The sequence below is a fragment of the Mustela nigripes genome, chromosome 1 (assembly GCF_022355385.1).
Source record: "Mustela nigripes isolate SB6536 chromosome 1, MUSNIG.SB6536, whole genome shotgun sequence".
Classification (NCBI taxonomy): domain Eukaryota; kingdom Metazoa; phylum Chordata; class Mammalia; order Carnivora; family Mustelidae; genus Mustela; species Mustela nigripes.
Genome location: NC_081557.1, coordinates 176,272,986 through 176,299,103, shown reverse-complemented (window position 1 = coordinate 176,299,103; position 26,118 = coordinate 176,272,986). Strand labels below are relative to the sequence as shown.

Sequence of the window (26,118 nt, the reverse complement as noted above, 5' to 3'; positions counted from 1 at the left end):
AATACACTCCACAGAGAAAGAATGAACTGTAAATATGATCGGAGGGATACCGCCTTTAAAGATAAATCTGCAGGCAACCAGTAATATTCTTTCACATACTATAATTCATCATTTTTAAAAGTTTTCATGTGAGATTCCAAAAATAATTTTTCTCTCATTCCAATTTAAAAGAAGAAAAAACTTTAAGTTACCAAGAAACTCCTTACGTAAACTTTCCACTTTTTTCTATAGACAGATGTCTTCGCTCTTTGTTTCAAAAAAGGCAGAAGGAAAAAAAAAATGATGGATGCCAAACTCGGTGTATTAACAAACTGTTTGGATGAAGGCATCGGGTATATCATGTATTTGGGAATCAAATGATCTGGGTTTTAAATTCTGCTCTTCTATTGACTAGATGTGGGACTTGAACAAGATACTTAACTATGCCTCAGTCTCTTTATCTGTAAAAAGGAACAATAACTTTACCTACCTCATAAGAATTATCTGTTAAAATATTTGAAATCTTTGTATATAAAAAGGGCTTAGATCCATGCCTTGTACATAGTAAGCACCATATACTTTATTATTATTATTGTTATGGTATTATTTTTGTAATTATTTTATGGTATTACTCTATGTAAGGCCATATGAAGGACAATGGGCCCAACTCTCCCATTCTCCTTCCTACCTTCAAAATGCTGAGGAGTATCTCTAATCATTTTAATAGGCTTTTCTCAGATAATTTTTTTAGCAGTCTAATATAACACATGAAAAGAGGTTTTTTTTTTTTTTTCAAAGTAAAAAGGGCATTCAATGAACCTGATATCCTTAACTTATAACTTACTCCAGCAATACTTTGCCAGAGTATTGTCTGCCTGTTTGTTTTAATTCTGAAACAGGCTAATGCTTTATTATTGTTAATTTAACACAAAAGGTATCCTCTTTGGACATTTACCATCATCTAATGTTATGTTAGGTCTTGGGCACAATAGTTCTGCAGTGTACAACCTTTATTGTATAGCTAGCATTCTAACCAGGTTGCAACAACATGATATTGGAATGGTTACTGCAAACCCATTTTTATTTTCACAATAGTTCAAACAACCCAAATAAGCACACTGAGAAACATAAGCCCTTAAAAAAGAGTCAGTTAGCATCCATAAAAACATTAGCCATTTTACACTTCACTTTCTATGTACGGACCTGTGGATATTATTTTCTGGTTAATGTTACATTATATTTGTTTTAATGTTATAATTTCTAACATTCTATTACTGTTACTCATCTAATGAAGTTAATAAAGTACTTAATTATCTATTAATTTCTCTGAAATATTTATAGTTCTAAATAATAAAATGAATTTTGAGATACATGCAAATACAATGAGATTGAAGAACAAGCACAAATAATGTGTATTGTAGAAAATTATTAATTCCCTTTTTATGACTTGCATTAGTCATCTCTACATGTAATCTTTGTAATTTAGATCAAAAATATACAAATTCTCCTTCATTTAATATTTTAAAATTCCAACTGTGATCCCTGATGGATTGATTATATATAGATTATATCAGTAATCATATTCAAATTTTTCGTTGCTCTTTCCAGAGCAATCAATCTAGATTTTACTTTTGCTTAGTCTCTTATCTATAAAAATACAATACCAAAATGCTGTGATATCTTTAGAGTCAATATATAGATAGGAAATATTGCAAAAGGATTAATAAGTATGGAAGAGCTTTTGGCTAAATGCAATCAGTTTCCATGCAAACACTAACAATTTCTTTATTAAAAATTCTTCATTAGATCTTTGAATCTAATTCCAATTTGAGTGTAATTCTAATTCAATGTATATACATACCTAAATCAGTAAAGATCTAGAACAATTGTTTTATTTTAGAATTAGCTTAATTCTGGTTTTTCAATAGCCTAGAAGTTATTAGGTTATTGGGTTTGATGATGTTGACTCTACAATAGGGAAAAACTGATATGGAAATTAACACTATACTTTTAATGAGCGGTGAGGGGGAAAAGAAAACCCCAATTCCAATTTCCATTTTAAAAGTGAATTTAAGAGTCATTTTAAAATAGAAATCAAATGTGTGGCTTTCCACTTCTGTTAATCTGTGCAAACTGTCATAAGAAGATACCGCATACTGGGTGATTTAAACAACAGACATTTATTTTCTCAGTTTTGGATGCTAGAAGTTCATGACTGAGGTGCCAGAAAATTTAGCTTCTGGTGAGACCTCTCTTTCTGGTTTATAGACAGCAGCTTTCTGGCTGTGACAGAGGGAGGGAGGGAGATGGGGCTAGAAGGGGAGAGGGAAGAATGCAGAGAGAGATGGGGTGGGGGGAGAGAGACAAGGAGGTAGAAGAGAGAGAGGGGGGAAGTGAGGTAGAGAAGGGAGGAAAGAGGAGGAGAGCAGGGGAGGGGGGGAGAGAGAGAACGAAAGTGAGTGCAGGTATTTCTTCCTCTTATAAGGGCTCAAGACCTATCAGGATGACTCAGTGGCTCAGGTCATGAACCCAGGGTCCTGAGATCCAGCCCCCTGTGGGGCTCCCTGCTCCACCTGGAGTCTGCCTCTCCCTCTCCCTCTGCTGCTCCCCCTTCTTATGCTCTATCAAATAAATAAAATATATCTTTAAAAAAAAAAAAAAGACATATCAAGACTAGGGCCCTGCCTTATGACCTTGTTTAACCATGATTACTTTCCTATAAGCCTAGTCTTCGAAAAGTCACATTAGATGTCATGGTTTCAACACAGACATTTGGAAGAAACACAATTCAGTTCATAACATCACCTAAAATGATAATTGTACTTCTCATAAAATTCCAAGATTAGGTGAAGTCCTGCCTAGAGCTTCTATGCCACTTTGAACTTAAGTATGTTATACTTTATGGTCATTTTTATTTATCTTTCAGATCAGCATTTTCATGACCCATTTGTCGAACTATGGGAATGACCGCCTAGGGTTATATACCTTTGTGAACTTGGCCAACTTCGTGCAGAGCTGGACCAACCTGAAATTGCAAACTCTGCCTCCCGTGCAACTAGCGCACAAGTACTTTGAGCTCTTCCCTGAGCAGAAAGACCCTCTCTGGCAGGTAACACTAAACATTCTCTCCTGCAGTAGAAGGAAGGAAACCAGTACCTAACTTGTATTAGGAATTCTCTGGAGGCATTAAAACTGACATTTAACCCAAACTTCTTTTTTTATTCCATAGTTTCATCCTCTTCAATAACATTTTTTTGTTTTATGGGTTAAGTGGTTTTTTGTTTTGTTGTTTTTTTTTTTGTTTTGTTTGTTTGTTTGTTTGTTTTGCTTTTCTGGGGTTTTGTTGGTTGGTTTGGTTGGTTTAGAATTTTTGCTTTGAGGATGCTGTTTCATTGTCAGTGTCTTCTCAGTGTTAATGACTTTGACTCTCATTTAGTGTGAGCACTAACTGACCATAAAATGGTTAGACACTGAGTACCTAGGGACATAGAAATCAACAGCAGGCTTAATCTCAGACCCTACAAGTAAATCCTGACACATATGTATAAACACAGATAATATAAATAAAAAAGGGAAAAGAAGTTTTTACCATATGCTTATACAGATTCAGTCTTTAATATGTTTCTCTATTTCTTTTAAATCTAATTCATCTTTCACTAGGACTAGATCTACCGGTAAAAGAAAAATTGTCAGTTTTAGGATTGCTTTTGCAGATAATTCAACTTCACATGGGAACCACTCAGCCTCTGTGTATAAAAATGTAAACTATGTGCTTCTTCACAGTTATCTAGGAAAATGTTACCTCCCCCTTTCTTGGTTCTTTATGCATTACATTACATTGACCCGCACAATCAATAAGCCGGCTGCAGAGAGCAGATCACATAGTGCCCTCCTAAGCAGCTGGTAGAGGAGTAGCATCGTCATTACTGAGAAATCACTGTGAAACAGACTGTTTACCATCCTCTCTCTTTCTCCACAAGGCTATGTGTTTCTCTTTATCCCATAATTCACGTTGCATGCATAGACTCTGTGTCTATACAGTCAGGAATTCATCCAACACATGTTTACTGTGTTTACTGGATGTTTACATTCATCCAACACATAGCATCTACTATGTGGAAGGCAAGGCTAGTTGCTCTAGAGAACACAAAGAATAAAACACAGTGTTTTCTCTCAAAGTCGGTGAAGAGTTTCCTGGTTATTCTGATTCACTAGTATGTATTTCAGAATGTGCTTTAAAACTGACTGCTACAGTCAGTCATACTTATTCTGATGATTTATTCAGGAACTCTTCATCATTTGTGTTTATGTTGAACTACACATTCTAATTTTTTCACCCTTCTAATAAGTTGCTTGCCCATCTATATGTCTGGTATATAAGTTAGACAGATAAATAGATAAAGACATAATTATTATGCTGTATATAATCATACCAGGTAGCTGCTGGATTTCATAAAGGCAAAGCATAAATAGCATTATTCAAAAGTGCTCACACACTTTTACAATTGATAAATTACTGATAGTAAATCAGTTCTTTCTCACACATGTTTATTTATGAGATATCTATAATTCATGGTATGGTAACAATAAAAAGTAGCCAACTTAACAAAGCTGGCAAACAGCTAACATATTAAAAAAAAGTGAGTCAATAGCCCCAGGCCTTAATCTTTTTCCTTTAGAGGCAGGTTTTTTTTTTTTAGATGAAGTATTTGTATCTCTTACTATTGTGTGAGATTTTTTAAATTAAGAATTGTATTTATTGATTGTTTCAATATCAGTGATACTATTCCTTTTGGTATGGAATAAATATAATCAAAGATACACCAGCTCTGGGGCACCTGAGCCCCTCAGTCAGTTAAGCATCCAACTCTTGATTTTAGCTCAGGTCATGATCTCAGGGTTGTGAGACTGAGTCCCATGTCAGGCTCTGCGCTGGGCATGGAGCCTATTTAAGATTCTATCTCCTCCTTCCTTTGGCCTTCCTTTCTTGTTTCCCTCTTAAAAAAAAAAAAAACAAAAAAAAAACAAAAAAAAACGATACACTAGCTCCAATATGATTGGTCAGTTTGATGATTCTAAATACTGATTGAATTTTTGTTGAATTTGAAATACTGTGTTAGTTGATTGGGGGTGTGAATGAATATTGCAAACAGAAAATAGAACCATTTTTTAGAAAACTATATCATTTTGAAGACATAGGAACATGAATATATACGAAATATTTGCAAGTGCTGACAATTAATTTTGAATAGCTTCAGAGAGGTAAATTCCTAGATTGTTCTCTTTTTTTTAAGATTTTATTTATTTATTTGAGAGAGAGAGAGAGAGAATATAAGAGGGGAGAAGGTCAGAGGGAGAAGCAGACTCTCTGCAGAGCTGGAAGCCCAATTCAGTACTTGATCCCAGAACTCTGAGATCATGACCTGAGCTGAAGGCAGTGGCATAACCAACTGAGCCACCCAGGCGCTCTCCTAGATTGTTCTTAATAAATGATAGAATTAATCAGAAAAGGCTTCAGAGAGTTCACAAATTTTTGTTATTGCCGTTGTCATTTGTATGTTTAGCAATTTTAATATATATTATCAAAACGGTTTGTTATAAATGTACTTAAGTAACACTGAAGAGTAAATATTTACTAAAGAATCCCATTTTATCGAGTGAATTATATGGTTTCTTTTGACTGAAAAATAAAGTTGCAAGCATTTATTTTTAACTGAAGTGTCATATATTCTAAAGTATGTTTTAAAAAGAAAACAAGAAATGGAAAGCAGAAGAGCAGTTAAGATCAAGAGGGAATTATTCAGGTACGTGAGATTTTGAGAACAGTTGACTTATTGAAGCAAATCTGATAAACTTCGCCAGTGATAAACCATGTTCAGGAGACTGCCAATGGTTAAGTAGAGATAAAGTGCATAATACTGTCAGAGTCCCTTTCCCTGGCGGTTATCTCTTCTTTCCATATTCATATTTATAATGATAAACAGAGCAGCTGTAAGCATTATCATCATGTTCTTTAAACTATATGAATTTAATTTTACAAAAGAAAAAAAAGAGCATAACCAGCACTAATTAAATGTTTTGTAGCCCACTCATCCCAGGCCTACAGGGTTAGGATAGATTAGTATCTTATGTCTGTCATTGTCATATATTCTCAAAATTCAGGTATTTTTCTGTATTTCTAAACATGCCTTCTTATTTAATGTATTTCACTTTTTAAAAATAAGTCAACTGTTATTTTTCTCTAGGTTTTTAATTTACACTTTTTTATTACTACAAATATAAATACAACATGAATAATGATGATCTTCACATCTATTTAGTTTCCTTTGGTTCTTTATGGAAATTTTCATTAGCACCAACTACCATATATGTGAAACTGCTTTGTCACCTAATTAATAAGTGCAATATGAGTATCTATCAATGGACAGCATGGTAAGAACAACCCAGAATGTGTCTGTGATCCCTTCACTGGAAGCAGATTCTTTCAAAACTGCTAAATGTGAAAATACATGCTGAAGACACACATGGAACTCTATCCCTCGAGTTTATCCTCCTCGTTGTAGTCCTGAGTGTGTAAGATTCTTAAAAGTATTCTCACAGGTTCCTGTTAACTCTCATACCCCTTTTGTTTTGGGACACTAATTACAATGAAGCAGGAAAGAATAGGATTTCCTTTTTTTCTTTTTTCTTTCTTTCTTTTTTTTTCTTTTTTAATCCTCATTATAGAAACCAAAACCACAACAAGGAGGCATTTAGAAGGTCAGATTATTGCACATTCACTAATCGATGCTTTTAAGCTCTCAAGCTGTCAGGTTAGCTCAGCCTCAATCTTCCCTCAGTCACTCCAGACTCCCACTATCAACAAACATGCCAAGCGTGATGTAGATTCCTGCTTGCCCGTGTGACCAAGTGAATGCTCAAAGAGCTGCAGTGTCTCTCTGTCCATGCCAGTATCCCCAGGATTATAGAAGTAGGAGAGAAAATCACAGGGTGCTAGCCTTAGGAGGTTAGCACCTTTGTTGCTGACTTTAGCTGTGAAATCATCCAACTCCAGCTTAGAAATGATGAGATGTGAACATCTGTGACATAAACAAATCACAACATACACACTGTAGATTCTATTATTATATGCCTATTGAAGGAAAAAATGACTTCTGACACAGAGAATTATAGATTTTAAGAACAGGAGAAGTTAGGGACATCTAGCTCAACCTATTCATTTTAGAGAAGACAAAAGTGACACCCAGTGAGGTGAAATATCTTGTTCTAAGGCACTTGGACGAATAGGGACAAGTCAGAGGTAAAGCACAGGTCTTCTTATTCCTACTCCAGCATAGTTCCAACCACACCAAGATGGTAGCTTCACATTTAGAAAAATAAATCTACTCTATCATCGGCTCTCTCTGCTGGAGGAGATTTTAGGCATACCTGGTTACTGGAGAAGAATCTGGTGGTGTATTCAGTGTGAAGTTATTTGACCTATACTTTTGAAGTACCTACATAATAGAAAGGTCTTTGCTTTCAGAGAACTTACAAACCGTAGTAGCTCCTGGCTGTGTGAACAAAATGACATTATGAATTCGTTTTCATATTTATTCCTCTCCTTTCCACTCTCTACCTTATTTATGACTCTATCATTGCACTTGCCATATGGTCTTATAGACATTTAGGCCTGTCATACACCAGCTCATGCAAACCTTAAGGGGTGAGACTATGTTTATATATGTTTATAACTCAGAACCTAGCATAGTACCATAGCTGCCATCATTAAAATCTCATGAATGAATAAGCAAAACAGAGGTGTGTACATGTGTACAGAGAACAGTCAAAATGGCACACTTGTTTCTTAAAGAAAGTAGGGATCCAATGGGAATTAACCTTGAAAAGCAAATATAAGGCAGCTGAGAAACCTTTGAAAGCTACCAGAGTCAGGTGGATTTGATAGGCAACAAGGAGTTACTATGTGTAGGTTCTGAAGATGAGATTAAAGTACTTAAAAAAAAAAAAAAAAAAAAAGTTGGCCAATAAATATTATACCAGGGGCGCCTGGGTGGCTCAGTAGGTTTAAGCCTCTGTCTTCGGCTCAGGTCACTGGGGTCCTGGGATTAAGCCCTGCATCGGGCTCTCTGTTCAGCAGGGAGCCTGCTTCCTCCTCTCTCTCTGCCTGCTTCTCTGCCTACTTGTGATCTCTGTCTGTCAAATAAGTAAATAAAATCTTAAAAAAAAAAAAAAAAAAGAATATGGCACCTAGCTCTGTTTTGGGGGTGCCTGGGTGGCTCAGTGGGTTAAAGCCTCTGCCTTCAGCTCAGGTCATGATCTCAGGATCCTGGGATCGAGTCCCACACTGGGCTCTCTGTTCAGTGGGGAGCCTACTTCCCCCCCTCTCTCTGCCTAACTCTTTGCCTCCTTGTGATCTCTGTCTGTCAAATAAATAAGTAAAATCTTTAAAGAAAAAAAAAAAAGATTATACCAGAAGCTTTTTGCAGGACAGGTAAGAACAGGGAGGCACTGAAGTTAGGACAATAATCCAGCCATGAGAAAGGGAAACCCTGAGTAGCTTCATGGTTAGGAAAAAAGTGAGATCTTTAAAGAAGTGTGGTAGAAATTGTTTGTGCATGAGACACTGAAATGAAAGGAAAACAGACCTGCAAGTCATCACCCACAGCCGGGAAAATAAGAGTTCTAGATAATTTCATATTTTTCATTTCCGTTTATTCATCTTTTAGCCCGTCCAGTGAAATAGCCAGAATAGTTTCTCATCACTTCATAGATGGTGCAATAGAGTCCTAAACATCATTTCATCTTACATATTTTTTCCTAATTATAGTTTGAATGTGTGTATTTGTTACATTTATCTTCCTAATTCAGACTAGTATTTAAACCTGACAGGAATGCTTCCCAAATATGTAGGTAATTCCTCATGATTTTAATTTTTTTTAAGATTTTTTTTAAAATTCATTGAGAAAGAGAGAGAGGGAGCGTGAACATGGAGGTTGGAGCAGAGGGTGAGGGAGAAGAAGACTCCCCCTCGAAGACTCAGAGCAGGGAGTCTGAGAGGACACGCAGGGCTCAATTTCAGAACCCTGGGATCATGACCTGAGCCAAAGGCAGATGCTTAGCTTACTAAGCCACCCAGATGTCCCTAATTTTTTAATTTACACGGAAGCACTTCCCCATTTGGTTATACAAGGCTGTCAGACATTCTGACATCCAGAAATGGTGACATTAAGTCATGGATTTTTCCGTTTCCTGTCAATTTGTTGCGAGTATGATCTTGTCAAGTTTCAAATTCCCCACACAAATAACTTTCATATAACTTTAGTAATAGGAAAACTACTTCCAGATAGTGCCATAAAATAAACAAAATAAAATAAAAGGTTATATATATATTTCCATCCTTTCTGAATCAAAATCATCAAAAAACATGGATTTTGCAGAACTAATCCAAATATCACAACAACAACAAAAAACCTGAATTGTGTGTGTGTGTGTGTGTGTATGCCCTGCAGATATGTCTGATAACTTAAATGTTGTACTGTGAGTTCATATACTCTATTAGACCAACTTACTAATGAGAATTTTAAAATACAGTTTTCCTTAATTGAGTTGGCTATCTAGATTCTCTGACAGGATATTCATAAACCATAAATAATAATATACTGTCTGCAGGAATGTGCAGTCATCTGTTGTACCCAGAGCTTCCAAGTAAACCTGTCATCTCCTGGGGTCAATTTTACTATGAGAATATTTCATGGGAAATGTCAACGATATCAATTTATTTAAATCAGCATGGGTATAATATGGTGACAAGTGCATAGACGCTTAGGGTAAATCAGAAAGTCTTTGTGCTTAAAGCTGCTTTCATGGAGCTGTTACCCCAGACCCACACAGAACCACAGGCCCTTTTCGGCCCACTCCCACCCTCAGAAGTGGGCATTTATGCTTCTCTGTATTCAGACCACTTTAGGAGGGAAGTTTGAGAACGAATCAGACTATTAAGTGCTACAGGAGCTCTTTGGAGAGAACATTCATTACAAATCAGTGCACTCAGAAAGGAAAGGCTTTTCTGAGGAGTGAATGGACTAGCTGATTTTATACACCAATACAGGGTGGACTCAAGCTTTGGGAAGATCGTGTGTGTCTCAGAGTTTCTCCAAAAGGAGTTGCTGTTTGAAACACTGAGAATAAATACCCACAGCCTCTTAAAATTCCTCATCAGTGTGTGTGGGTTGTATTAGGCTTAAATGACATTGAGAGACAAAAAATTGAAAGTCACCTGCCTGTGTAAAACAGATTGGAAAAGGATTTTGTTTTAAAGACATGTACATGGCAAAACTCAGTAAATAGAAGAACTTTGGAAACAACACAACCAGTAGGGAGGAAGAAGTACAAAGTTAAAAGAAAAACACATACAATTTCATAGCATTCTCGTTTAGACAGTGAGGTCTGAACAGCAGAAGGCAAGCAGGGAGGAAATGAAGCAGAAACCAATAACCTCCTAAATGTTCATAATTAACAAAATAATCCTACCATGAGCACTGGACTTTTTAAGGTTTCAGCTATTAAAGTCTAGATATTTCCCAGTTATCTGTAATAGGCACATGACTTGAGAGGGAATAATCAATCTAACTGATAATTCCATGGTGTTCTTGTCAGTGAAGGATGTGGAGAAGCAATGAAAAAAGCAGATTTTTAGTAGAGAGAAAAGGGTACATATGTGGGAATAACTAGATCTAATGAGAACAAAAGTAATTTTCATGTATTCTATAAAAATATGAACTTTGGGGCAAGGTAAGTCATGTGATTTTTTTCTATTTTATCTTTTTTTTTTTCATTTTATTTTATTTCATGTCTTTTCAGTGTTCGAAAGGTAATGTGACTTTTTAAAAAATATGTATTTTTAGCTTGACTATGAATTCAAAAATTGTACTTAATTGGAGAGGAAAGATCTGGATTTTCATCAGAATTTACTCCCCTTTCTAAGTCTGGTCCGTCACCTCAGGGAATTTTCTCTCCACCTTTCTTATGCCTGCTTAAAAGTAAATCAGCCTCACCTCATCATGTATTCCATGTACAAAACCAGCTGCATCCCCTTTACCTGTGTGAGAGCTGAGTTACATGCATTTTTACTAGACTGGTACTGTAACCATGAGCTGCTTAAAGCAATTTTAACTGAAGTTTTTTAAAGTTTCAATATATCTACAGTACTAGATACTTAAAACAGTAAATTACTGTTTACAGCAGTTTCAGATATTCAGGGAACAATCAGATTAGACAATGAAAAGGGAAATAATTGCTTTGTAATTTTCTGACTTGAAATTAACATAATAGCAATGGAACGAAGTATGAAAGTACAAGCAAATGCTTTTTTCTTGGAAAGACCCTTTGACCTTCGTAATCACTGCCAGGCACTCTTTTGCCCTCTCTCACTCTCGTTCTCTCTCTCTCTCTCTCTCACACACACACACACACACACACACACACACACACACACACATCCGCGCATGTGCACACACACACGATATTTAGCTGCAGAGACAACCCAGGTTTTGGATTCCAAAATTGAAACTAACTTGCTGTGTGACCTTCAGCAAGACCTAAATAAAACACCTTGCATCTCAGCCTCCTCAGGTGTAAAGAAGGGATAATGATATCTGTCTTGCCAGGTTGCTTTGAGGATTATAAATAATCTATGCCAAGCAAGTGCCTGGAATATAGAAGGTGATCAATAAAGGTCAGATATTATGTTAGCTATTATTCAAATACTCAGACAATATAAGAAAAGTCAGAGTAGGAAAAAATCTAAACAAATATTTTCAAAGTATAAAACAGGAAATGCAAACATCCTAATAAAGTCATGATGAAGAGACACAAGGAGAAACATGCAGGAAAAGAGATGAAAGAAGAAATACCAGGCATCTGGAAAGTCTTAAAAATAGCATAACATAGAAGGAATGCAGTTACAAAGACAGGCAATCTGCTGGATTAAGGTATACACATGCCACCAACTGTAAAATACATACAGGAAAAGCCGAAGTAGCGTAAGTTGAATTGTTGGCAATAAAAGCATTTGGAGCAGCAAGTGTTGTAACAGCATCCAGGTAATTTTATTTGAGAGTTTACTTCTATAAGTATAATTTCTTGGGAGAGCACAACTAGAAATAACTAGTGTCTTTATCTACCAGAACATGTTTATCCATGTTCTGTATGTTAAAGAAAACTCTTTTCAAGTCTTATATTGCATTTGCCCATTTCTGTGAATGCTTTATTTCACGGGTTTGGCGTGCAGAAGTTTGAATGGCGAAGACATATGTACTGCAGTAAAGAAAATAAGTGGCCTACTTGAGCATAGAGAACCAGAAAGATCTCACAAAAGACACTTTGAGCAGTGGCACTGAATAATTGATCAGTTTGCTCAGAAACCATTTGAGCAAATGAATTGAGCACCTAATCTGAGATTGGCTCTTAACTGGGATATGTGTGGGGAAATTTGATAAGTGTAGGTCATGGAAACTGCCTTTCTATTGTTTAATACATAAAATACAGTTGAAACATAAAGTTCTTTACAAAGCAGTTAAATAATATGAGGAAAATAATGTTTAAGATATAAAGTGATGACTTAAGGAAATAGCAAAAACTAGCTCCTGGGGCCACCATGAAAAACATCAGTGGAGACTGCAAACATTCTATTTTTGTGGGAGTTTCGAAAACAAAATGTCTACACAGTTCACATTATGTTGATTTTCAAACATATATCAAAATCTGTCTATGGCTGTTACTAAAGGTTTACTGCACCTGTTTCAAGTCAGTTTTTCAGTCACTCAGTCCATATTTATCAAGCACCTCTCATAGATTAGATTAGACAAACAGGGGTCTTCTCTTCAGAGAACTTACATTCTAGTTGAGATAGAGTTATTTTAAGTATAAATGTATTATATTATAATATAAAATTGCTATAAACACTTACCTGAATAGAATCATTTCAGGTACTGAAATACCATGAAGAAAATATAACCAGAAGCTATCACAGAAAGACAGGAGTGGGAGGAAGTGCTTAGGTTCTGGTCAGCAGGGAAGGCCTGCTGGGTGATATTTCAGCAGAGACCTGAGTGATGACAAGTGCTAAAACAATAAATTGGATGAGTTGCAGGAGCCAGACAGCAAGCATATTCAAAAATAAATTGAGCTGGGATTATATAGGGGTCTTTGGGTCTGGTAGGGCAATCTATGTTCTCAAGTTTGTCTGAAGAATCATCAAGCTGTTTCCCTATCGAATAAGTCATATGCCCCAGAAATCCTGTCACCAAACTGTGTATTTGTTCTGAAAAGGGGCGGCCACCTTAGGTTCTAAAGTTCTACTTATATATATATATATGTATATTTATTTATTTATTTGACAGAGATCACAAGTAGGCAGAGAGGCAGGCAGAGAGAGAGAAAGGGAAGCAGGCTCCCTGCTGAGCAGAGAGCCCGATGCGGGGCTTGATCCCAGGACGCTGGGATCATGACCTGAGCTGAAGGCAGAGGCTTTAACTCACTGAGCCATCCAGGCGCCTCAGGTTCTAAAGTTCTGACAGAAGACCAGGAAGCCTGCTCTTAGGAAGGATAGCCATCATACACCAGTTCATCAGCAATGGTAACTTCTTCCTTTTGCTTCAACTGATTAATAATCTGAACAAAGAAAAAGAAAACAAAGAAAAATAATCACTCTCTTTTATAGAGAAAAATTAAATCATTTAAAATATATTAATTCCTTTAATACTCTCCATAACCATATGAGGTAGATACCATCAATCATTATTTTCTAGATAATGAAACTGAGGCCCAGAGAATTTCAGAAAATTCCATAAGACACAAGCAGTCTCCCTCCTGAGCTCACACCTTAACAACTGGACTGTGCTACCCATTGAAAATAGATAGGGAAACTTTATGGGACATATTAGCTGACACTAGAATAACTGGTGAAATTTTGATTCGATTGGCAAATGAAATAAGAGCATTCCACAGAAAGATAAATTGTTCAAATGAACTTCGAAGAATCAGGTGCAGACATGAATATATCTATAAAAGTGAATACAGTATAACTGAAACATTTGGTTGGTTTTGGCAATTTTTTGTCTTTTTAATTGAAGTATAGTGGACACAATGTTACATTAATTTCTGGTATACAACATAGTGAGTCCACAAGTCTATACATTATGCTAAGCTCATCATAAGGGTAGCTACTGTCATACTCTGTTACAATACCATTGACTATATTCCTTATGCTGACTCTTTTATTCCTGTGATTTAGTCGTTCCGTCCCTGCAAGACTCTACTTCCTACTTCCCTTCATACATTTTTCCCACTATGCCAATGCTCTCCCCTCTGTTAATCATCTGTTGGTTCTCTGTATTTATGGGTATGTTTCTGTTTTTCTGTTTGTTTGTTCATTCTATTTTTTAGATTCCACATACAAGCAAAATCATACAGTACTTGTCTATTTCACTTCACTTAGCACAATACCCTCTTGGTCTATTCATGTTGTCACAAATGTCAAGATCTCATTCTTTCTTATGGCTGAGTAATATTCCATTGTATGTATATGCCACATATTCTCTACCTGTTCAACTATCAAGGGACACTTAGGTTACTTCCATATCCTGGCTATTGTAAACAAAGCTGCAATAAACATAGAAGTGCATAGGGCACCTGGGTGGCTCAGTGGGTTAAAGCCTCTGCCTTCGGCTCAGGTCATGATCCCAGAATCCTGGGATCAAGCCCACATCGGGTTCTCTGCTCAGTGGGGAGCCTGGTTCCTCTCCTCTCTCTGCCTGCTTCTCTGCCAACTTGTGATCTCTGTCTGTCAAATAAATAAATTTTAAAATCTCTTTTAAAAAAATAGAAGTGCATATATCTTTTCAAATCAGCGTTTTTGTTTTCTTTGGGTAAATACCCAGTGGTGAAGTTATTGGATCACACAGTATCTCTATTCATACTTTTTTGAGGCCCCTCTATACTGTTTTCCACAGTGGCTGGACCAATTTACATTCCTGCCAACAGTGTCTAAGGGTTCTTTTTTCTGCATATCCTCACCCACACTTGTTAATTCTTGTCTTTGATTCTAGTCATTCTGACACATGTAAGGTGATATCTCATTGTGGCTTGATTTACATTTCCCTGATGATGAGTAATCTTGAGTACTTTTTCATGTGTCCATTGGCCACCTATGGATCTTCTTTGGAAAAAATATCTGTTTAGACCCTCTGCTCATTTTTTAATCAGATTTTTTTTTCTGGTGTTGAGTTGTATAAGTTCCTTACCTATTTTGAATATAAATTCATAACCATATATTTTATTTGCATATATCTTCTTCCATTCAGTAGATTGCCTTTTCATTTTGTTGATGGTCTCCTTTGTTGTGCAGAAGTTTTTTTTTTTTTTTTTTATTTTGGTGTAGTCCTACTGATTTTTGCTTTTGTTTCCCTTGTCTGAGAAGACATATCTAGAAAAGTATTGCTAAGGCCAAAGAGATTATTATCTCTTTCCTTCTAGGAATTTTGTGGTTTCAGGGCTCACGTTCAGTGTCTTAATCCATATTGTTAATTTTTGTGTATGGTGTTAGGAATTGTTACTTCAGAACAGTGCTACTCAAAGTGTGGTCCACAGATGGGCTTGAATTGTTTATTGTTGATTTGCCATGAGATAGGAAGCTTGTGCCAACATATAAACCAACTATATCACTGAGCACCCTGGCTGCTTCAGCTGGAATTTTTTTTTTTTCTTATAGCAGGATATGCTTATTGAAGTAAGCAGTTCAGTAATTCACATTCTGACACAATTGTAAGTGGGATTGACTCCTTAATTTCTCTTTCTTCTGTCTTGTTGTTGGTGTAGAGAAATGCAACTGATTTCTGTGCATTGATTTTATATCCTGACACTTTACTGAATTTCTGTACAAGTTCTAGCAGTTTTGGAGTGGAGTCTTGGGTTTTCCACATAGAGTATGATATCATCTGCGAAGAGTGATAGTTTGACTTGTTCCTTGCTGACACAAGTTCCTTACCTTCTCACAGATGAGTGTTTTGAAACACATCGAGTTAGAGTGTAGGCAATGTTGCATAAAGATGACATTCCAAACAGTAAATTGACTAAATAAAATAGATATCTATTTCTCATTCATACAACTGTCTAAAAATGGGCAGGCCATTTAGGAGAGTTAGACAGCTCTCTTCTACATGGTCACCCAGGGCCCCAGGTTGGTAGCTGTTAAACGTCTCTGAGTCCAAGGCACATGCTGTAATTGTAGCCATTTTACAACTAGCAGGCAGTAGGAAAGGGGAAATCCAGGGAGAGTGTCTTTATCCTTAAGAAACTTAACATCATTTTGGCTTTCTTTCCTTTGGACTGAAATGATTCATAAGAAGAAAGTTTGATTCAAAAGAGACAGTGAAATATAGTCTCTAGCTGGAAACTTACAGGCTATGCAAAATAGAGAATATTCTATAACTGAAGGAAGAGAAGGAGACTAGATAGTTCACCTTTCTCTGTTAAAATGAAAATTATGGCTAGAGAGTTAAACTGAAGCTAGACCATTGAGTATTTGAGGTTGAATACTAAATCAAATGATGGCAGAAAATAAAAACACTGGTAAAAATAAATAAAATTTCAATTATTATGCAAAGTAAATGTAAAATGTGAAGCTTATTGCTTGTTATTAACTCATTTCATCACAGTTTCTACAGACGAATTCACAGAAAAACCCAAGACGTATAGCCTAACTTTTTCCAAAGCAAATTCTCACATAAAACAATTGTCTTTATATATTATTGGTCTTTTTATATTGCACTCCACTCTTGTTCCAATGGAAGCTGGGGATGGAAAATGCATTAGGATCAAATCTGAGATAAGAAATTTAGTTCCAAGTGATTTATTGAGGAGATGCTCTCAAGAAAAACCTATAAAGGAAAAAGCGAAACAGGAAAGAAAAGAGGAAACAGCTTATGCGAGTAGAGAAGGCAGATCCATACTCTGAATATGTGAGTGGGAGTAAGGATAAATCACGGCCCTTTTCAAAATGGAAATGTCCAATATAATCAATTTTCTACAAAGTGATAGGACAGTGCTATTTGGGGGATTTAGAACTGGTCTCTGTTACTGACAAGTCAGATATTCAACAGCGGCTATAACTAGAGCAGACTTAGGAGAAGGATGCCCATGAATGGCTTCCATCTTGCTATCAGGGCTACTGCATTACTCTGCAATGGGTTGGCCAAGGACAGAGGCTAGGCGACATGTGGGAATATTGAGAACTGGCTGAGTCATTCTGTCCTCTTGGTTGTTTAGCACTTCCACATTGAATATCCTCTGGTGTACATTAATGTGTAGTACAAGTTCCTCACACTTTTTGATTGCTATCATGGGTCCATCCACATGCCTTTTTCCTAGAACTTATTAACTCTAATATTCCCATGATGTTCCTTTAAGACCCTTGGCTAATGACTTCACCACTACCTATTCACCTGTTATATTTTTACGTTGCCCTATTATCATCCACAAAAAAGTAATGACCAGGAATGTTGCCCAGAACTCTCTTAATTGGAAGTTTTTCCATACCCACTGGTTTTTAGGAACCTCTCTGAGTGGGTCTATAGTGCAATAGCAGTCAACCTTAGACCTCTGCCAACATATACCAACCTAACCACAAACCAAGCTTGAGTTTCTTCCTCTTTATCAACAGATTATAGGGAGCCTTCCATGAAACTCTAGGAATGAGCTGATGTAGAGACATTGGTGGAACAGTGATAGGTGACATAAACGTGTGGGCCACTTATTTATAAGCTTACTTGTAGCCTTTGTGTCAGCTTGAGATAAATTCCAGATATACCACTCCCATCTTACAATGATTTGCTACTGGGTACAACCCAATACTCAGCTTATAGTGGCTACTTATGACCACACAATCACTTTGAAAATTCATGACAAACACTATCTCTTCTAGGGTCCTGTAGCATACCAGGAGTCGATACCAGTTTAAATGACCAGCTGCAGGTGGCACACCCTTTTGCAGAACCTTGGATGTGTATTTTGTGATTCTCCTCTAGGGCTTGACCAAAACTCTATTTGGCATCCTTTTATACCATAGGTGCCAGAGTACCATAGGCCTGCCCAGATGTATGAGCCAAAGGGGAGGGCTGCTTGTACCTCAGTCTTATCTCTTGCAGGACTCTTTCTTGTTCTGGGTTCCACCCAAAACTAGCACTTTCTGCACCATTCTGTCAATGACTCTGAGCAGTACTCCCTAGTGCAATAAAATGCTGCTTCCTAAACCAAAGAGGCCTATCAATCCCTGGGCTTCTTTCTTAGTAATAGAAGTCACAAAGAACAAAAACAGACCCTTTACCTTGATTGGGATGTCTGGGTATGCTCCAAACCACTGGGCCTTGAAAAATCGCCAAAGGTGATAGACTCCTGAAACTTTGCTGGCTTTTCTTCCACCCTCTGGAATGCATGTGTCTTTCCACGGCAGATAGAATACTTGGCATTTGTTACCTTTTGGGTACAATTAACATCGTATCATTAGTATAGTAGACAAATATTAAGTTCTGTAGAATGTCAAGATGAGCTAGGCCCTTTCAGTCTATATAATGACCTTGAGAACAAGCAGTTTTTAATATTATTTTTTTAAGATTTTATTTATTTATTTGACAGACAGAGATCACAAGTAGGCAGAGTGGCAGGCAGAGAGGGAGGAGTGGCCAAGCAGAGAGCCCAATGTGGGGCTCGATCCCAGGACCCTGAGATCGTGACCTGAGCTGAAGCCAGAGGCTTTAACCCACTGAGCCACCCAAGTGCCCCTTGAATATTATTTTTGAGAAAATATTATAATATTATTTTGAGAAAAATATATTTAAATAATACTTTTCTCTTCCTTCAGTGCTTTTTGTCATCTTAAAAAAAAATGCTTCAAAGCAAGAAGGGAGGAGACTAAACAAATTAAATAATGAGAATTCAAATGAACTACGGGGTTTAATTTGGCATTCTTTAATTGAAATTTAGAAGTTCAATGGTGGTAAGCATTTCTTGATGGATCTCCTATTTTTAATTAGATAAATTTATATTCTGTGCTGAATGTAATTTTGAGAAGTCCATGATTTTGCAGCACTTGCATTTGGAAAAATGGTCAAAAGTGTCATAATTAAAGGCAACTTATCTAACAAGTTTTATCTAGACAAATATTCATCAAAGAAAGATACTCTAAATGGAAAATAATGGAAATATTTGGTCTCTAATATTTAGGCATTTTAACATGGAAAAAAGTTAGAATTGTAAATGACAGAAACACATTTTCTTTAACAGAATTTACTCTTGCTTACTTCCACTCTACAAAGAAAATATTTCCCCAGTTAAGAATGTAGTTGTCTATAGAGAAGAGTCCATGGAAAGTATCAATATTTTCAAATTTATTAATAATCATGAATGGAACTTTGAAAAGGATTGCAGGCAATTTTATGAAAAAGTAAATCATGATAGGATCATGCTGAGAACAATCATTCTTTTCTTTAAAGATTTTATTTATCTGTTTGAAGGAGAGATAGGGAGAGAGAGAACACAAGCAGGAGGAGTGGGAGAGGGAGAAGCAGGACTCTTGCTGGGCAGGAAGCCTGATGCAGGCCTCGGTCCCAGAACCCTGAGATCATGACCTAAGCTGAAGGCAGACTCAGCAACTGAACCACCCAGGTGTCCCCAAAATAATCATTCTTTAATAGAACTTTGCTGACATAGTATTAGCAAAAGATATGGCTAAAGGACTGATTAAAGTACATAAATATGAACCATAAATGATTAGTTATCTTATGTCATTTTTCATATTTGGATAATAAATATAAAATTATAATTGTTTTAATGCATAACATATGGTTTGAGACAGAATTTTGACTGTGGAAATGATTTTAATATATTATTTGTGTTAACTATAATAAAACCAATTTATCAGTCAATAAATGTTTTAAAAATTATATTATTTTCATTTAATGGCCCTTTTAATTCTCAAAAGTGTCATAATTTAGATAATAAATGTGGGTCATTCAAACAAAATGGAAGGAGAATGGAACAGGAAAAGGTTGAGATGGAGATAAGATTGGACCTGTGGGGGCACACCTGGGAGGCTCAGTGGGTTAGGCCGCTGCCTTCGGCTCAGGTCATGATCTCAGGGTCCTGGGATCGAGTCCCGCATCGGGCTCTCTGCTCAGCAGGGAGCCTGCTTCCTCCTTTCTCTCTCTCTCTCTGCCTACCTCTCTGCCTACTTGTGATCTCTCTCTGTCAAATAAATAAATAAAATCTTTAAAAAAAAAAAAAGATTGGACCTGTGGGTATGTTGGGTCTGGCATTTCTTCACCACATCTATACAGCAATTATACAATTTAAAATACAGGTTAAGAGCTCAGGAGGGAGGTATAGGCTTGAAATGTTGATCTACCTGCCATCAGCTTATAGGGTACAGACAAACATTAGGATCTGCTGGATCAGCACAGAACAGCACATAGTGTGAAAAAGAAAAGAAAACTTGGCCAACTCTAGAGTTCAAGGATGGCCCCTTGCCCTCTGGGGCAAAAGAAATAGGAAAAATTAGGGCAGAGCACAGAAATCTGAGAAACCATGGTAAAACAAGGTTAAGACAAGTGAAGGCTCAGATACACAGATGTGAACTCTAAATCCAGAGATGGAGTGGAATCTCAGCAGTTAGAACCTAGCCAAGTTTCAGAAAAGGATGACAACAAGATCAGCCTGAAGCTGAGCCCTAGCCCTGGAGCTAGGAAAGAAAAGAAGATGCCATTTGATAAGGAAACAGTTTGGAACCAGAGAACCAGAACCAGAACAGGGTCTAATGCTAGTACAAGGATATCAGGCAAGAATTTAAGCCAGTCCTTCGGACAATTTGTCCATTACACAGCCAGAGGTTCATTACACGGTACGATTTATTATTCTTCTTTCTTGCAGAATCCATGTGATGATAAACGGCACAAAGACATTTGGTCCAGAGAGAAAACTTGTGACCACTTGCCAAAATTCCTTGTCATTGGACCACAAAAAACAGGTAGGAATACACAAGTATGCTGTCTGATTTTTTTTTTCTTTTTTCTCTTCTTTTTGTCATGAAACATAATGTCATACAGGAAAATTGGATTAGATCTCGCTTTGTGAAATATCTAGACATCTATCCAAGTTCATTATTTGAATTGTTCTTCATGCCTATGGGTCTTTATGCTATGATCCTCAAAGCGACTCTAATGGTGTCTATTAATTAGACTTAAGGACTAAATTTTAACTACAGATTTTAAAGCTATTCAACAGATGTCAAATTTTTTTCAACAGATGTCAGATTTTTTACAACTTTGTGTTAATATACGACAGTTGCAGTATTTGACTTTTAATCCCTATTTTTTATAGCTGTGCCTAATTATCTCCTAAATTAAGTTATAAAGAAAGGACTTGGCTTGATATAAACTATTTCACACTGTGTATATCAACCTCAAATTGATTTTTTCAGATCCACTGCCATTATTACCTTCAAACATTCTACATGTGTGATTTGTTTTTTAAAAATAATTATTAAGTATAAATATGGTTTGGACTTATTATCTGATACACCTGAGGTTCATCAGGCATTTTTCCCTCAGTATTTTCACTAATGCTGAAGGACAAGTGTATAAGACTGCTGTAAAAGAGAGTGAAAGTATTTCACCAATGAGATGACACTTTCAATTAGAATATTTTATACTTTCTTCAGCATGTGACAGTTTTATACACTTTGCTCATGTCCTGATTAATTAAAGTTTTTATTGAGTTGCTGTATTTTGAATTCACTACTTTTACTAGAAGCATTTTCATCAGTGAGTGCACAAACCATAACACAAAACAAACACTCACAATAAATAAGCCTGGCCCAGATGAAGATATTTGTAATACAAGCAAGTAGATCATTTTAAAGGTTGTGGGTAAAATTTCCAGACTATTAGATATTGGTTGTTGAAATCTTTTCTTCCTCCAGGAATATAAATTGTATTACAACAGTAAGTTACACATGTACAGGGAAGGGAAAAAAATCACCATGTATTTTCAGATATATCACTTGTGTTGTTGTTGTTTAAAATGTGCATTAATTTTCTACCAACTCCTTTATAGCATTGCTAACTTTGGAAAGACTGCTAGAGAAATAAAACATTGTTGTGTTGTAAAATTATACTAAAATTTTAATTTAAAGATATATCTTTTGTCATTTGTCATTGAATATTGTTACTTCTTAGTTCTGTTAGAAAACTACAGGTTACTAAGTATAAATCTAGTTTTCCTCCTTGTTTTTTGTATTTATAAAGACAATAACTTACACCTTTAGATTTTTAATATTTGACCTACCAGTATGGAAATAACCGAGCTTTCAGCAGTTTTTGGCTGCTGAAAACAAACAAATAGGTTAAAATAAAGGAATTGGATGACAATATTATTTTATATGCTGTGAAAATGCTACTCTAATGTGAAAATGGTTGTGATAATTCTTAAATCTGTTCCATCATAGAAGTCTAAAGTCTTCTTTTGTTCTCTTTATTGCTTTAGTTGGCAAAATTCCCACTGCTCTCAGAGCTATAAATTTCCTGGATACAGCAATGCTAAGAATCTGCTCTTCAATGCAAAGCTGTCTTTAAACAACTTAAACATGGCCTGCACATCCCTTGCCATAAACATGAGTTATAATGTAAAAGTAGTCCTCAAAGCCCTATTTTCTGAATCGTTGTGAGGTGTGAATGGAAGGAACTGATGTCCCACTTCTCCATTGCTGAATCCTGCCAGAATTCCTGTCAGCTGATAGTGGGACAGTGAATGAGGACAGGCAAAGGGCAGGGTAGGCCTGGGTTTATGACACTCAAAGATTAAATCTTAGTCCTACTAGGATCCTTTGGACAGATAGGTATCCTTTGTGATTCTGGGTCAAAGATATTACCAGACTAGGAGCAGCTTTCCAAAAGGGTTAAATTTAGCACAATAATTCTTTTTTTTTTTTTAAGATTTTATCTATTTATTTGAGAGAGAGCATGAGGTGGGGACGAGGATCAGAGGAAGAAGCAGAATACCCACTGAGCAGGGAGCCTGCTATGGAACTTGATCCCAGGACCTCAGATCAGGACCTAAGCTAAAGGCAGATGCTTAACTGACTGAGCCACCCAAGCGCCCCACAATAATTCTAAAAGCATAACTTGTTGGCCTTACCTGTCTCAGAAAATTGGTGTTCCCACTGTCAATATTATTTTCTCATGATTTGATTGGCTTAATCTGTTAAAACTAAAAACAAAATTGATTGTTTATAAAATAGAGTGCATTTTCTCTGACAGTACTATCAGGAGGAGGTCTTTTTTATTTCCTCTATTAAATATTTATATCAAAGACATTGGATAAAAACAAATATCAGTAATAGATGAAAAGATAAATTTATTTATTAAGATATTTATTAAGATAATTATTTATTAATTATTGTGTATTTAATAAGATAAATACACATTTTTGAGCAGCGGACCCACGTTCTGTGACTGATTATATGAATATCAAGCCGCATACCTATTCTCTCCAGTTGAAAAGACTTTCTCCTTCCTTCCAGTCCTTTCTCCTTCCTATGGCTCAAAGCTCCTCCTGCTCCTGGTGGCATGAAGGTGCTGTGGCTCAGAACATAAAACTTTGACTTCATGTAATTCAGGGTAGATCTGGTACAATTCCATGACCATCAGGGTGATTAAACATTTGTATGTGTTACTGAGTGAGATTATAAAATATTTATTTTGCCATGATCAGCAATAATTAAAAAATAGTCCTTTATCTGTACCCTGGATCCATCCAGTCTCAACATCTCACAGACATTAAACTACAATATTCTCAGCTCTCTCGTGTGTCTCAAATCTCTCTCTCTCACACACATGTGCACATATGCACTTACACACACACATGCCATTCTTATCATCATTTAAACATCTTTATGTAGGTTCCTTCCTAAAACGTATCTAGAGAGAACCCTTCTGAATTCCCTGTTCTCTTCCAGACACTACTCCGTAATACTCGAGTTTATTTCTTCTCCCTGGAACATTTTTTTCCTCCTCTCATAATTTCTCCCTTTTGAACTCTTGTTATTTTCAAGAGCATTTCACATCAGTTCTTGAGGACTCCATCACCCCTCATGATTTTATGTCCGTGTTTTTCAATGTGTTTAGACAGTTCTGCCTGGTCCTTTGGGCCTCTAATTCAGTTCCCAGCCAGTTCTGACTCCTTTCATTTTTAAGTTGAGTTTAATGATTTGATTTCATTTTGTTAAATTTATTTTATTTTTTCAAGATTTTATTTATTTATTTTGGAGACAGAGAGAGAGAGAGAGAACACATGTGGGGTGAGGGGTAGAGGGAGAAGTAGACTCCCTGCTGACCTATGAGCCCAATGTGGGGCTTGATCCTGGGACTCCCAGATCATGAACTGAGCTGAAGGCAGATGTTTGACAGGCTGAGCTACCCAGGCATCTCCATTTTTGTTCATCTTATTTTGGAATGCCTGGGTGGCTCAGTCAGTTAAGCATCTGACTCTTAGTTTTGGCTCAGGTCATGATCTTAGGGTCATAAGATGGAGCCCTGGGTGGGCTCTGCACTCAGAGGGGAATCTGCTTGAGATTCTCTTTCTCACTCTTCTTCTGCCCCACTCCTGTGCTCGCTCATGCTCTATTTCTCTCTAAAATTAAACAAATAAATATTTTAAAAAGAAAATCATGAAAAGTTGTTTTAATTAGTAATTAAATATTTAAGGGCATTTATCAATTTTTACTCTCCCATTTCACCAGAATCCACCTATCCTAGATTCCTTCACCTTTCTTCCCCGCAAGGTGGTGGTCCCCTTAGATCTGTTATCACTTCCTTTAGCTACTCATGCTCCTATTCAGGCAGGTGGTCATGTAAAGCTGTGAGGGTCTCATCAGGTGGCCATCTCATTTATACTTACAGCACAGTAGCCTTTGCTCCTATACGCTTAAGATATGTTAGGATAAAATGCCAATTCTCTGATGAGCTGCTGAGCTTCTGGATCCCGGGCTGCAATCCTAACTGTCCTGCCAACCTACCTGTGTGGCTCACCTCCAGCTATGCTAGGGATGGGAAATCCAACTGACACTCCCCGGTCCAACGTGTTCCAAAAGGGATCATCCTTTCCAGAAGGGAAATGTTGGTTTATGAGAACTATGAAAATGCAGTCACTTCACAATTCTTGCTGCCATGGCACTCAGTCTATGGCCCAACTCAAATGGAGACAAGGGTCAGAGATTGCATCTGAGCCTTCTGTGATGTGGACGCTCCACGGGTTCTATCAGCCAGTTTGTCTGTCCAGCCCAGTGCCTCCATTATCAGATCAGACTGCCCCATTTTGCCAGGTTAGAGGACATTCAAGTGTCTGTCTTTCCAGATTTCTCCCCTCTTCATAAAACCTTACAGGGAACACTCACCTTTTTAAGGTGCAAGCCGAGAAAACACTTCCTCTTGGAAACTTTCACTGACTCCTCAAGTCTAAGTCACCTATTCTCTCATTTATTAGAAAAACACTCTCGCCTTCTCTCACTATGGAAACTGTCTCACTAGGTTGCAATTACCTGATTACTTGACCCAAGTCCATACATACACTTTAAGTTGATCAAGGCCAGCAAGTGAGTTTTTCTTCTCAAGAGTTCTCACCAGGGGGAAAAAAAGAAAAGTTATCCCCAGGGACTTACACAGAGTAGCACCAGTCAGCATGTGTTAAATAGTTTGATTTAATTTAATGGATTTGAATAGACTGTTAATGGAGATCCACGAGGTTCAGGGATTGTGCTAGATGCCCTTGATGTTTCAGCCACTCACCTGACTCCAGGAGGGAAACTGAACCACAGTTTCTGAAATCCTCTCCCAGCTTAAAGCACAGTTTTCAGATGCCCAGTGTTTGCATATCTATGTACAACCATCTATGTGTTTCTTGCATTTTTTGTATGTTATACATTTCCTGTGGTATCTTAGTTTGTATTTTTTCTTCAAACTGACTTTTTACCTCAAAACAATTTAAAGCAGAAACACTGTGTCATTCTATAATTAGAACAGTTACTGCATATCA

At 36.8% G+C, this 26,118-nt stretch overlaps 1 protein-coding gene across 2 annotated transcripts in view; it reads left to right on the top strand.

Annotated features, from left to right (window-relative positions):
* Positions 1-26,118, top strand: part of LOC132014335 (bifunctional heparan sulfate N-deacetylase/N-sulfotransferase 4) — a 250,101-nt gene that overhangs the window by 207,140 nt on the left and 16,843 nt on the right. For both annotated transcript variants that reach the window (XM_059395261.1, XM_059395250.1), the window contains exons 6-7: positions 2,906-3,088; positions 20,959-21,055. In XM_059395261.1, the coding sequence (XP_059251244.1) occupies positions 2,906-3,088; positions 20,959-21,055 (280 nt within the window). The remainder of the gene's footprint in view (positions 1-2,905; positions 3,089-20,958; positions 21,056-26,118) is intronic.